A 15,151-nucleotide genomic window follows, 5' to 3' on the forward strand; every position below is an offset into this window, starting at 1 on the left:
GCTGCTGTCCCGTTGTTTATTGTGTCCTCGTTTAACTAACACACACACACACACACACACACACACACACACACACACACACACACACACACACACACACGGTATCAGTCTTCTGATTCAACTTTAAAACAGAAAGCATATTTCCCCAAATCTAAAATTATTGCTCTAAGTTAAATTTCTTTGTTTGTAGTAACATTCTGAGATGCTACTTATGACAATTCAAGATGCAGAGTTGTGGTAAAGTAACCAGAAAAGTACAAACACATGTTGTTAAGTAAACTAGATGATACCAGTTTTATTTGAGGATTACACTCTTAAGAGAGAAGAATTTAAGACAAATTCATTTCAAAAGGAGAAAAAGTCATCAAATCAGCTTTCTACTGTATTCAAATCTGTAACATTGTGTGTCTTCGTCTTTTTCTTTTCTTTTTTACAAGCAAAAAAAATATGTCTTTTTACACACATCTTTTAAAAAGAACACTATGTACATCATGAAAACATCACATGCCACTGAATTTCTCATGTGGGAGGAGGCAGAGCTTCTCATTTGACCAACCCCCCATCACTGTGAAAAACTTCAAGTAATCTCTTATAAAAAATAGAACATTTTCATTTTTGTCTCTGAAAAAAGGTTTTCTAAAAATACACATATGAACACCATTACAAATTGGCAATGCATAGCCCCTATTTTCAGTTTTAATTTCATAAATGCTAAGAAGCATGACAGAAAGACAAAGCTGTAAATAATAATATTAGAGCAAAAAACAGATTTTCTGACTCCAGAAGCAGCGCAGGTGTTGGTTGAGGTGTGGCTGTGGGGGGGAGGGGGTAAAGCGCTGGTGTGTTTGTCTTTTTAAATGTGCGCTCTTCAAAGAATGTCAAAGTATCTGCTGTAAACAGTTTAAAAAGGAAGAGGAGATATGGAAAAGCTGTGATGTGGGGCACTGAAGAGGATGTGGGAGTGACATGTTGCTAACACGGCTAAGAAGAGGGATGTGTGCGGTGGCTGACTAATGCTGTTGGGCTGGGACACACACACACAAAAAAAAACATGACAAAAGGAGGAGGAGAGCTGGCTGTTGAGGTGGAGGTGAGGAACAGTGGTTTGGAGTTGAGGAAGAGGAGGAGGACAGAGCCCCTTCAGAGGAGAGAGCTGGAGTTCCCTGCAGATGTTGGCTTTGCTGCCAGAGCTGTAGTCATGTGGCCATGGGAGGAGGTGGTTAGCAGTCACTGGGTTTCATCCTGTCACAAGACACAAAATATTTCAAGAGGTTGAACTAAAGACTATTTTCTACCAGAGAGTCAGTGAAGCTCAAGAGTGATCAAAGGAACTTGTGCCACAAAATCAAATAGCGTCTTGGATCACTTTGATCAAATCAACATTAGATCAATTATCAATGCAGCGAAAGCAGCCATCATGTTTAATAAGCAACATGTCACACTCTGTTCAGATGTTCTCAGCTGTAAATGTAAAATTTTCAAGAAAAATTTCCATTTGGTTAGTGCAGAGAATTATATCTGGTTATCTGTAACTAACCTAAGACTACAGATAATGTGGAAGGCTTTTAAAGATAAGAGAAGAACTGAAACAGTCAATGAATCTGTTAGTTCATAAACAAGAAACTATCAGCAACTATTCGTTTAGGTAAAATAGCAAGCAAAAATGTCAGATATTCTCAGATTCATTTGCGGTTTTTCTTTTGTTTGTTATCAATGTAAATTGAGTATCTCTGGGTCTTGGTCTGTTGGTCCAACAGAAAAAGACTTTGGAAAATGCAACCACTGGCTCTGGGAACTCGACATGACCACCATGGCCTCTTGTACTGTCATGTTTAAAAAAGCGAGGAAAAGGTTATGTAGACATTGAAATCCTGGGTAGCTGATGCCGCCCAGCTGTTCCGCTTTAGTTGTGGTCTTTATACTGTCCTGTGCCTTTTACTGTCAAAAACCTGCTCACATCAAGCATAAATATTGTATGTAACTTGAAAAAAGAACATCATTTTTACAGCATGAATCTTCATGGAGGTGAAATAATTGGCCAGGTAATTAGTTGATTGTCAGAATTAACCGATTTGAGGATTTGCTGCTTTTCTGTGTCTTATGTGATATTAAACTGATTATTTTTAAATAGTGTACTATTGGCTAAACGTCACCTTTGGCGGTAGGACATTGTAGCAGGCATTTTCATGAATTCCAGACACTTTATAAACCAAATTGATTAGAAAACACTGCAGGTAAATCGATAATGACAATAATTGTTAGTTGTGGCCCTAAATATCCAGTTTGATACACTACAAGTCACAAAAAGTTTTGATTATTCAAGTCATTCAGCCTATTTAAATAAAAACAGTCCCTTCTTGACCTGACCATAAATCTCCTAATGGTAATGAAACACCCAAACTTCCATTCAAACTTTAAAAAGGCCAAAACACAACTGATGCAGTTTATTACCCACAAGACAATTAGGAACATCACCATGCTAAGGTTCTGAAGAAACATGAGGACCTCACAACAAAACTCTGAAAGTTAGAAGTACCAGTAAAAAACATAGGAACATGCAACAAACCTTAACGCACCCCAATTCATTTGGTGTGATGGACTGACAGCCTCAACCAGGACAAGAATTTTACTCTTAACTTAGACTTACTTTGTATCACTGTCAAGGGACCATCTGTAATTCTGTCCTAGCCACTTCACTTCCCAACGAAATAATACTAGCTTTATGTGCAAAGCAGTGGTTGTTGATTATATGTAACTGTGTTTTGTGCTGGCTTACTCACTAACATTTTACAGGATTGAACAGATAAGTTAGACTGAGAGTTAGCTGCCACCAAATCTGAATATATGATGCGGTATAATTTAGCACTTTGCAATATTCCAAGTCAACCTGACATTTCAGAGCTTCAACAACCATTAGCCACAAGTATAAACACACACACACACACACACACACACACAAACTAACACACACACACATTCACACATCATGCTAGAGTGCAGCCAAAATGAACACACCTCCAAACCGCAGGAGCCAAGCCAATCACGAAGGAAAGAACAAAACCCCAAGAGAAACAAAAACACAACAGACACCGAGCACACACACACAAACAAACAAACAAACACACACACACACACACACACACACACACACACACACACACCTCAATGTACAAGAGTGGGCGTTCTTTTTAAAAGCTGTGGGTAAACTTCCTCCTAAATGTGCTCTTCATGGTTGTTGTTGCTGTCTCAGAGGGGGGTAAAGATACACTGCCCCCCACTGGACAGGCCAGCTCTTGTCATGTGCAGCAAATGCAGCCCAAACTGTCCGAGAAGAACCACAACAGCAGAATAAGACCGTGTCAGGACTGGTGCACTTTTGACCGTATTACTGGAACAACACTGACATGTCACACAACAAAGAGATGGCTTCTCAGAAATGACTTAGTGAGCTGTTTTTGGCGGCGCACAGTCATCAGAAATAAATGCTTCCTCAGGTCTAACTGCCACGCCTTTATGAGAACATGATGTAAATGTCAGCTTGCTATACTAGTGGCTTCTCACTAAGTGACTGAGAATTGTTGAGAGAGAGAGGGAGAGAGAAAATACGAAATAGAAAGAAAATTAAGCCTCAGTTGTAGTATTAGGATGTTGAGTCATGCTGTGGGAAAGCCTGGCTTTCCTCTACACGGTTTCGAAGAAATTGAGCTAAAAACTGACTCATATCTTTTCTTTTACATCAAAAGAGTTGTAGAAGGCGCCCATCAGAATAAATTACAGCGAGTACTGAATACAAAAGAAATAGTGTGATGGTGCATGATGTCCTGGAATGCAATAATAACATGATGCTTGGTGTATGAAAAATAATAATAGGCTAGTTCAGCTAAAAGATATAATTACCTTTTTCTCTTCTTCTCTGAGTCATTTGTCCTGGGCTTGCTTTGGGGTGTCTTGGCTGTGCCTGATTTGGAGATACTGTCTTCTCTGCGTCGCTTGCTGAAAAAAGGGATAATGGGTGAAGCATCTCTCTCCAGGAACATTATGCTCTTAACAGAAAATAACACGCCCTTAAGGCAAGGGAAGGATAGATGTTAAAAACCCAAATGCCAACCACTTTTGACCTCGCAAGGTCTTCATCAAGGTCTTCTTCAACAACATTGTGAATTATTGTGTTGTGAGCCATTCTTTTAAATTAAGCATTGTAAGATCCTAAAGGATTATGTATCGATCATGTTTTCTGTGACTGATTACGACTTGTGGTTTTTAAACAGTCAACACTGTAGTCACGATTTGAAAAAAACTGTCCCAACATAACCCCACCAAGAAACTTTCTCTCTGGCCACTAAAAAGACCCTCTGGAAAATTTTCTCAGCAATTAAAAATTTACATTTACATGCGACTTTTCATTATATTCTCTGTAAATGTTTTTTGCCTAGAAACTCTCAAATTTAAACTATTAAGATTTAAAAAATCTGAATTGCCTTCAAGAGTCTTTAAAAATCTTCCATAATTACATGTTAATATAAATATGATAACTTGTGTATCAATCTACTGCCACACATTAAGCTATTTATTTCTACCTGCACAGGTTCTACTATCTGTGTAAAATGCAGACTAGTTCTAATTTTTGATCATAAGCAAAATTCTAATCAAAATTTCAAAAACTAACCGTCTCTTTCAAATGATATTCACACTAATGTTCTGCCACAAACTAGCTTTGGCTCAATATAATCAGAGCATCAGAGTGTACTGACTGTGTTGTGCTGCCGTCCAGCTCCTGTTCCTTGCAGGGAGACTGTGCAGGTACTTTGCCGTCCTGTCTGTAGTCACTTCCTTCCTCCAGCTGACCTCCCCGTTGGCTGCCGTTGTATCGCTCTGTCGCTAACCTGGCCTGAGGCTGAGTTGAGGGGCGAGACTCCGATGTTGGCTCCTGATCTTCCCTGGACAACTCCCGCCACCGGTTCTACATGGGGTGAAGGACAGTAAACAGGGAGGAGATTAGTGGATAGCTGGTTTTCTACTGATGAAATTCATAAATAGACCAGAATTTGAGAGGGATACATTAAAGACTTTTGTCTAAAATTTCCTGTATGTTATACAAATGTAGTTACCAACAAGCCTTATTATGCTAATAAACTCCATAATAACACTGCACTTTGATGCACAGAAGTCACTGCACGGTCAAGTATTCAGGACATCCACTTGCACAAAATACTGGAATTTGATACATGGTTATTGACTTCTGACATTCTCAACGTAGGTTGATAAGCTGAGAAAAAAACAGTCTCTTTTTCTTTAGCTCTCTTCTTAGAGAGAGGAGACAGAATATGACATAATCAAACTTTCATTCTTAGCCTCACTGGTGATAAAACTGGCTTTGGTGTGATTAGGAGATGTTAAAAATAGGGAACTCAATATTTGAAAGATTAAAATTAAATTGCTAAATTACTATGCTTTACAAGGACAAGTGAGTGAAACAGAATCGAGGTGAGGTAAATTCAAATTTTGTGGTTTTCTCTGCAGCCAAATTCCCGGTTGTACAGAGGCATAAATTACCTTTGAGAAACTGTCTGGTGTGTACACTGTGTTTGAACTTTCTGTGTTTGAGTCATATAAATGAAAAACTGTTATATTTTTGCTTCCAAAATTGTAGAGGTGGGAGGATCTTTCTGCTGTATTTGGACTTTTAAAGGTTCTTGGCACAGACAGCCCTTAAGCTCTGTGATGCCCAAACTATATTTTCTTCATCTGTTGTGAACAAGTACTACAGAAATAAAATAGACATTAAAAGTACTTATAGAATTGGTTATGTTGTGTGTGGTGCAGGTACCTGTACAGAGGAGTCTCCCATAATGTACTTGGCTCCTTCAAGGACAGCCATGTAGGAGAAGCGTAGCTGGTCAGGGGTCTGGATCAGGCCCATGCGGTATTTCCTCATGTCCAAAAGGATGTTTTTGATGTCCACTGAGGAAGGGTCTTTCCTCTTGTCCATCTGCAGGGGTCAGCAGTATAATTCAGCTCAGCTAACCAGGATGAACTCTCATTTCTCTAAATATCTGGTGACTAATTTGTTGTTCAGAAGAAAAATTCAGGCCTTACACTGTCACACATCCCCCAGTATAGTTTTGGGATGAAATGCTGTAACTGACAATTTCAGTGCGCTACTTTTCTTTGATCTGGCTTATCTACCTCGACATCATTTTGTTTTCATGTGTTTTCCAGCATGGTGGGTCAAGCCAGGAAAAGGAGTTTGCACTTCAGCTGTGGGTTCTACATAAAAGTTAATTTATGTTTAGTAGTTTAAGGTGTTTTTTCTTCAGTATTTTTCTCTTTTAACTACATTTTAAATTGTGCTGTCAACACTGACCAAAAATTACTTTTGATTTTCCCTTCTAAAAATACACATATAGGTACAAACCAGTCAAACATCTATTTTCCAAACAGATATTTTTGGATAGAGTGCAGCTCACTCTATCTGCAGCCAAGTTAGATTGGGAACTCTCCGCCTTCTTTACCACACTCTTACTGTTTAATTATTCACTTGTTTCAGTTTGACCTACATTTCATGTTCAGTCAAGGAAAGTGACTTTGTGTGTCTCCTGTCCTGATTAGTCTACACAACCTAAAAACGTAATTACACTTGAGTTTCACTGTGAAACTTCAGTAAAAGCATTAAATCAGACCTCATATGGAACAAAGAGGCAGGGCTTACCAGGACCAGACATGTGTCGACTAATGAAAACGTCCCTGAGCGTCCAATTCCAGCACTGCAGTGGACCACAGCCGGCCCATGGTCAACACCCAACGCTCTCGACTCCCGCACCTTGAAAAGGAAGTTTAGGAAGGACGCTGGGGACTCTGGGACACCAAAATCAGGCCATGTGGTGTAATGAAAGTGGTAGATCTCTCTCTTCTCCCCTGTCTGTGAAAATAAACAAACAGAGGCCTCGTTAGCAGCTAGAAACAAATAAAACTTTCACTTATTGGCAGTGAGCCAGTCTGTCCTGTTTTTTTATCAGTACTGGCTGAGGTGACTGGAAGTTATTTCACAAGTGTTTAACAGTTGAACTTATCAAACATTCACAACAGTTTCAGTTTCAATTCATGCAATAAACAAGGCTCTGAAAACCTGTCACACCAACACAGCAAATGTGTGAACTTATTTCTCATTCTTGTTTTTTTCAGTTAATATTTTTCATTTTACTTTAAAAAAGAAGTGTTCATTTTGAATTTTACAAACAAGTTAAAGATGGACCACAGAAATTTATACTTCAAAAATGCAATTCGCAGCAGACACACTGTAGCCTAAGCATGTCTATTTAAAATACTTGAACTGCTCTGCGGCATAGCCTACCCCTCATTTGCATGTTCTCCCCACCTCCACAATTTTGGATGTGTGGGAGGGTGAAACTTGGGTGAATATAAGAGCCTTAAGTATCAACAAGGATGTTTTCAGTTTTAAAAAACTTCGGACAATACAGATTCATACATCTTGTTGTGACACCCTTGAACCATTTCAGTTCTCCTTTGCCTCCTTTCACTGGAAATTCCCCTTATACTAAATAATCCTCTGGCCTACATTAATATTCTGCAGCTCCAATACTCTGGTGGTGTAGTAAGACTTGGTGTCTTCTGATAACAGCTTGACCAAGAAACGCGTGTCTCTAAAGGCCATCTCCCTCTCCTCAGCTGTGGGCCAGTACTGGGCACACTTTTCCTGTAACAGAAGAAGAAAAGGGAAAAAAATCTTAGACACCACGAAAATGAGACATCTGGCAAGGAAATACAGCTGATGAAAAGCAGATGTAAGCTGAGAGGTCAGGTTGACCATGAGATAAAGCAGCTGATGACTAACTCGATGATAGTTTGTTCCTCTGAACTGAAAGGAAAACTGGAAGAGAAATTAAATTGAGCTGAGAACATAACATCATTTCATACACACACAGACTCTTTGAATGTATTTTGTTGCACAACTACATAACACAATTTTGAAAAAAATAACAGGTTCAAAACATGAGGGTCTATAATTTTTCTAACTTTATTGTTTACTTCCTTCCTCTTTTGACATATTATTTTAATATTACAAAGTTTTTTTTTTTTGCTAGCTATCCCGCACAGACAAATTAAAGGGGACATTTAAACGGATGTTGGATTGTTTTGGTGGGTGTTTTTCAAAATGTCTAAAACCTTGCACAGCAGCACATCTCTCTGCTAGTGTGCCAATGTTTCCTGCTGCCTCTCCACACCAGCAGCGCGCTGATCTGAATCTACTGCAGGTAACTCATTGACTATGCATGACTACCACATACAACCCCGCGTCAAATAACCCGATCTATCCCTTTAAGATGAGAAGCCAAACTAAATTCCAAAACCGTTCCTGATCCTGTATTACACTTAAAGCACTGTAATCTTCACAGTTTTCAGGGTGCAAACTGAACAGCAAGTCATCTGTTAGTAGGGTGGCCAAATACTCTGAAGTTATGCCTACAACCAACATCTCATCATTCAGTGTTTTCTTTGTAAACAGACAATGACCAGAACTGTTGATGGTAAGTCTATTATGTAACCTTCCCTCTGCAGGATTTGAGAGCTGTTTGACCTACATAAAAGATCCTTGTGTGGTTAATAATATGTGGACTAGGTGTTTTGTAGCTTTTATTTCCAAGAAAACAGTCAGTGAATCTCATTATTCAGCGAGATCCACTCCAGCTGCTTTACTGAGAAAGAGAGAGAGGGATTACAGCTGTTCTACTTGACAGAGTGAGTGTGTGTGTGTATGTTTGATCAGCACATTGCAGGATAACTGGAGTTACAGGAGTTAAGAGGTTGAACTGCATCCCACTTCCTTAAATCTGAGAGCTTGCAGTCAAAACACTGAATTCCAGTTATCCTGCTGACAGGACAGGGAGGCATCACAATGAACCATTCAAACAAAAATCAAGCAGGATTAATAAAGCTACATAAATGATCTCACACTGTCAGCAAGCTGCAAACTTTAACAAAGTGTGTGTCTTTTACTGAAGATAAAGTGGTCAGTGCATGACTTGTATATCTGTGATATATTTAGAATGTCTGCAGTCTCTGTATGTGGGTGTGTACACACCAGACAAATGACAGATGTCAAACCAGACAAAAAGATGTTTGTGTTTTATCATGTACTTACTGATCCTTTCTCTATGACCCTGTTGAGCATGATTACCACCTTAGTCTTCTGCTCCCAGATCATGAGCCAAAAATGGCCACAGGTGTTTCTGAGGGGGCCCTGTGGATGACACAAACACACATGTACGAACATCATTTGATCAGTTACATGATGGTAGTAAAAAAGTCCGGTATGATGGCAAAGGAAATATGTGTGATCTTTCAAGCACGAGCAATAACTTCATTAGCTGAGCAAAAAGCAGAGGCTGGTATTTATTAATGTGCAACAGAGATTTGCAAAGTGATAAGAAAGTACCTAAAGGTCAATGAAAATGCTAAAGGTTATGATGTGGTTAAGTTGAGAAACCTACAGTTTGTAGATGTTAAATGTCAAATGTCCTCCAGACAAATAATATAGAAATCTAGAGTACATACACACAAAGGCATAGATAATGTTAACATTATCTTAGCTATCTTTGCTTTCTTTTTTTTGTGTCGTGTTTTTGTGTTTCATGTGTAAATACAAAAAAATATGTCAGTAATAGGATTAAAAGAAATACCATTATGTACAGCAACACACTGTTTGATGTCACACAGATCAGGATGCAAATAACTAAAGAACTGTGAAATAAAAACACAAAAAATGTGCATGGTTCAACTATTTAAGGATACCCACAATTCATTGGACAGAGGCAAGCATTATCTAATTTTCTTAGCTTTAAAAGCATTATATTCCTATATTTTTCATCATGGAACAAGACCCATGATAGATAATTCATTTTCAGATGGTCTGTAATCTGTGTTTACCGGACATTTCCATGCCGTAACAACCCACAGATGAATGGTATCATCTAGCTTATTTCACAAAAGGTTGACATATTTTTGCTTGATAACATCCTAAACATGTCTGCATCATGTCTACAATCCACAATTCCAGTAAGAAATTTGATATCTTAAGTCTTATCATGTTGAACTGAGCAATCTTTCTGTGGCTTCAAATTACTGAGACGGTATTCAGTGCGTGGTATGCAACATCATTTGGTGAACAAGAATCTTTTTTATCAGCCCACACTCAGTTATCTATGGTCACGCAAGCAAGAAAAAAATAATCACATGAAAAAGTTAAGTGGTTATTTGTCCTTTCATTTGCTGAAGAAGTGAGAATATTCAAATTTGTTTGGGGTGAAAACACCACTGACTTCTGTTTACAAACCAATGTTGAAGACTTTGGCATTATAAATGACCTCAAAGAAACAAGTCACATATTATCTCCATAACATTTGTAATGTTGGCTCTTGATTCTTAATCACAATATTTCAGCCTGATGTATGTATGTGATAAGCCGTGAAAATATCAGTACTACAAGTAATAAGCTGAGAAAATTACAATAAAGTGATGCTTGGTCTGCCCTAACACAACACTTATGAGTCAACGTTACATGTCTCAGAGAAGTCTCAGTCAAGTTATGTCACAGTCTAACTCTACAAAGAAATCAATTTTTTAGTAAAGCTAAAAAATAAAATTGTGTCACCTCAGATAAATGAAGCGCTGTCAACACCAGAATTTGTAGAGCTTCTATTTTAACGGTTAAGCAAGTATCTTCTATTCAGATTTTAAAAAACTACAAAACTTCTGTGGTGATCCTTACATTTCAACTTGTTTCTATGTCAGTGTAATTACCATTAGACAAAACCAGTAAGCAAGTGGTATGTCTGATTTCAGCAGTATCCAGTTAAGACTGAAAAATGCGATCACCATACAAACGTTCCTGAGAGTTAAACAAGTAAAAGTTTTCAGCTCAACTGCCAATGTGACTTGTGGTGTTGTGCGTGCAAACCGATTTTTAGATAGCAGTTATCTTTTAGAAAAAATGGCAGGCACCTGCAAAAAAAATCATGATCCCACAAGCCAACATTATCATCAAGCAGCTGACTGGGATCAGCCTGCAACCTGGTTCTCTCTGGTCATGAGGTAAACAGCTGAATGGAAAACGTTTCCAATAAGGGTGGTCCTGAGACTGAATCTTCCCTGGAGGTTTATTTCTATTGCCATTAGACATCAGTTTAGTGACCTCTGACACACTGTAACAACTTTACAATTTCATAAGTGTATAAAGCTGTATGTAGTTTAAAGTTGTAAGTAATTATAAAAATGAAACACAGCATAGGTGCAAAATACAGCTTCACCTCAACATAAATATTTCTATTAAATAAAGAACTCAAAACAATCATTTCATGAAAAAAAAAAAATTCAACAATCGTTCTGAATAAATAGAATATTAAGAAAGATAAATTCTTTGAGTTCTGAAATGTAATCGTCTACTACTACTCACTTATTACTAAATATTTGAATATATAAGATCAGAACTACCACACATTCACTAACTCTTCTTTACACAACATGACGACTTGTGTCAAACCACACACACTCCTACAGTCAACACTATACAACACTGCAGACTTTACTCATCTCTAAACGATTTACCTTAACCAAACAAGCATTCTTTATCATCCATCACGCTGAGTGACACAACATATACACGCATAATTCAATATTAAGTCTGAACAACAAACCTGAACTACTGTCCATCTGCTCTGACAGCACACATGCTGATTTGCTTTTCTGGCGTATCAGTCAGCCACCAGTTTTCTGATAACACTCACTAATTGACTTCTGTTAGAGAATTCATGGTGTGCTGTTCATACATTATATTACAGTCACATCATAAAGAACTTTTATGTAGTTTTTGTTTATTTTAAAGGGACCAGTTTTAGAGCCAAAATGATTAGTGGGTGATTAGTCAGTTGAAAATGAATCTTCAACTATTTTGATACCAATTAACTGTTTAATCCCAAGATAACAGACCTGCATGCATGATTGTTATTACCGGAATAAAAAGTTTTGGACTTGCCTGGGACAATATGTAACTTCTCTGGGCTTCCTCCATCACTACCAGACTTGCATTGATGTAGTCATTTTCTGTGTTCTCCAGCTTCACCCGACTATGATCAACTACAGGCAGCGTGAGGGACAGAGTTAATTCAGATACAGATAGAGGCTTGGGGAAATGTTAAATGTGTAAACAGTTTGCAGTTTCCACAAATGTTTACTCACATGGACTGACATCTCTGTATCTGTTTCGGTTGCGATTCTCTGGATACTTTGCCACCTTATAGGCGCACTCGTGGGACTGATTCCTGATTTCCTGAAGAGAAAAGAAAGGTTGTTTAGAAACAAGAATTCGACAGATTTTATGCCACACGCTGACAGGGGCTCAATGAGGCAGGAAACCGGTCACATCCTATCTAAAATGTGCCAGTCCACAATCACAGTGTGTTAGCAGTTACCTCAGCTCTGAACATTACACAAACTCTCACGTTAAGATCCTGCTGTGGAGAATAAACATGAACAATGGAGTGTAAAAGTCAAAGAAGTGAATAGCTAACTAATGTAGCTGATCAGAGAGCTTCAACCACATGCACAAGCTTATGACACTGACTAAGCTTACGGTAGCATTTACGCAGTCATTTCAAAAAGTACTGCAGTGTCCATTGACAAACTTAAAAATATATAAAATGGACATAAAACAAAAAGCAAAGACACGTAGCGATGAGTAATTGGCTAGATATCGGACACTTAATGAGTTGGCCGAGCTGTTAGCTTGCTAAATTGAATGCGCGCTTCAAGTACTATCTGTATTAGCTTCATGCTAGCTATGCTAAAAGACTTACTAAGTACAGTTTTTGCCACCGGCCCTCTGAGTCTATGTCTTCAAACTCCTTGTCCATTTTCAGTGTGGCAATGCCAGTCTGTTCCAAACCAGGTTAGTATAATTAGCTGTCTGACTATCTACCTCATTACTTTATTCAGCCAAGAGAGACTTTTAGTCAAAGAGTTACCACTTCCCTGCGCTAGCGACCTCTGGCTAATTGTTTGTTCGTTATCTCTCTACTGCAGTTGACAATCCGAGGAGGTGATGTGTGCGCATGCGCCAACAGAGGTCCCTTCAGGAGCTGTCAAACCAAACACAGCAAAGATTTTCAGTGAGCAACCGAGATCAGTCCATGTAAAGCACCCATTTTGAGAATAAATGTTTATAATGTAATAATCCACTACACACATTTCATTATATTACCAATATAGCTATTTTACACCGTTTCATGAATGAGTAATTCATTTGGAGAGAGTTATTGTGCATTAATAGATTTTTTCAGTATTTGCTATGATCTTCATGTTTCATTTCACATCTTGGTACCTAGACCTAGTCGTTCAGATTTTAATCATAAATGATTTCAATTTAAATTGAATCAAATTATCATTTTTATTTCATAAACATTTTGTCCATAAAACATCAGAAAATAATAATAATTAAAAAAAAAAAAAAAAAAAAAAGATGCCAGTCACAATTTTGCAAAGTTTAAGGTTTTGTCTGGCCAACAGTTCAAAACCAAGGGTTTTGATTTAAATATCATAGAGAACTAGAAAAAACCCTGTAAGTATTCACATTTGAGAATCTACACCCCATGGATTTGGGATATTTTTGTTTACAAAACATAATAACGTACTTTATCAGCAATCACTGTAGTTCCATTAATCCACTGACTGTTGCAACATTTTTAACAATAATTCTGAAACCAATTTAAAACAATGTGTGTACCTTTTAATATAGTTCTCAAAGAGGCCAATGTTGCAGCCTTGACACAGTTCCAGATTATTCATTTAATAAAATAACTGAATTAAACTACAGCATCACTGGCATCATACATTTATGATGTATTTGATAATAGCTATTATAGGAACAATTCATTTCTAAATTCATCAGAGTTTGAACAACTTTCTATATCAATGACAGAAAAAAACACTCAACAATAACACTATCTGGGTCATTTCATGTAGTATATCCTTTGTTAAACAACACCATGAGGCTTAGAAATGTGATTCTCAGTGTGCTGAGCACAGAACACTTTAGTAATCTGACTCTCATGACACTGATTACAGCAAACAGGTCAACAGCATCATTTCTAACATGACCAAGCTCTTGCACGTTCCCCTTTTCACTTATGACAGATCTGTCTTTAATACCTCAGCTAATGATTCAATTGACTGGTTTTTTATAGTTCTTCCATTTACTTCCCTTTTTTAGCCGGGTTACTAAGAAACAGAGATGAAAAAAAAGCCTCCTGAGATTGTTTGTTTGGTTGAGTTGTGGACAGGTCTGAACATGTCTGAGCCATAAAGACACCTACAGTAATGTGATGATCCCCCTTAGACAGATAATCATTAAGACAGGTGCTGAAATACATAGAAGTGATGCAAGTCAAACCGTCTGGAAAACAGCTTTATTCAACTTTGAAATAAAGGGGGGATTTAAGGGGAAGTTGGGCTTTAGTTTGACATTGTCATTTAAATCCTGTTGTGAGCACTGATCGTCTACACATGATAGAAAAACACAGATAAATGGAAAGTTCTCTTACTGACAAATATCAAATTACATTGAGGAGATCTGACATGCATTAAAAACACACAAACATCATACACTACAGCATGAAGTTTTGCTTTGCCAGTGTCTTTTCTCAAAGTGGAATAGTGGAATACCCTATGTGTGTGTGTGTGTGTGTGTGTGTGTGTGTGTGTGTGTGTGTGTGTGTGTGTGTGTGTGTGTGTGTGTGTGTGTGTGTGTGTGTGTGTGTGTGTGTGTATCATAATATGCCTTCATGATATGCGTATAGGGAAACTACTCTTCAATGACCACAGGGTGGCAGCATTTCCCCTACCACACTTGAGCTGCCGACGTGTCAAGTCAACGGCTGCTATCAGGAAGAGATGTTCCGGTTGAACTATTTGACTAACAAATAAATACACAAAAATTACTGGAGCTTGTGGACGCACAGTAGATAACTTCTCACCATAGGAAAATAAATATATACGCAGATTGATGTGTTTTATGGTTTACATTTTGGCTGTAAAGTATTTGGAGTGAGATCTTTTCCATGAAAGGTGGTTTGAGCCAACT

At 38.0% G+C, this 15,151-nt stretch overlaps 1 protein-coding gene across 1 annotated transcript; it reads right to left on the minus strand.

The window, feature by feature from the left end:
• Positions 1 to 265: 265 nt before the first annotated feature.
• ptpn2b (protein tyrosine phosphatase non-receptor type 2b) lies at positions 266 to 13,094 on the minus strand. The gene is made up of 10 exons (XM_056400070.1): positions 12,870 to 13,094; positions 12,253 to 12,343; positions 12,050 to 12,150; positions 9,161 to 9,259; positions 7,577 to 7,714; positions 6,710 to 6,919; positions 5,828 to 5,989; positions 4,752 to 4,960; positions 3,898 to 3,993; positions 266 to 1,242 (listed from the first exon to the last, which is right to left on the minus strand). The coding sequence occupies exons 1-10, from the start codon at positions 12,924 to 12,926 to the stop codon at positions 1,221 to 1,223; spliced, it is 1,185 nt and encodes a 394-aa protein (XP_056256045.1). The 5' UTR covers positions 12,927 to 13,094; the 3' UTR covers positions 266 to 1,220.
• Between the last annotated feature and the right edge of the window lie 2,057 nt (positions 13,095 to 15,151).

The sequence above is a fragment of the Seriola aureovittata genome, chromosome 16 (assembly GCF_021018895.1).
Source record: "Seriola aureovittata isolate HTS-2021-v1 ecotype China chromosome 16, ASM2101889v1, whole genome shotgun sequence".
Classification (NCBI taxonomy): Eukaryota; Metazoa; Chordata; class Actinopteri; order Carangiformes; family Carangidae; genus Seriola; species Seriola aureovittata.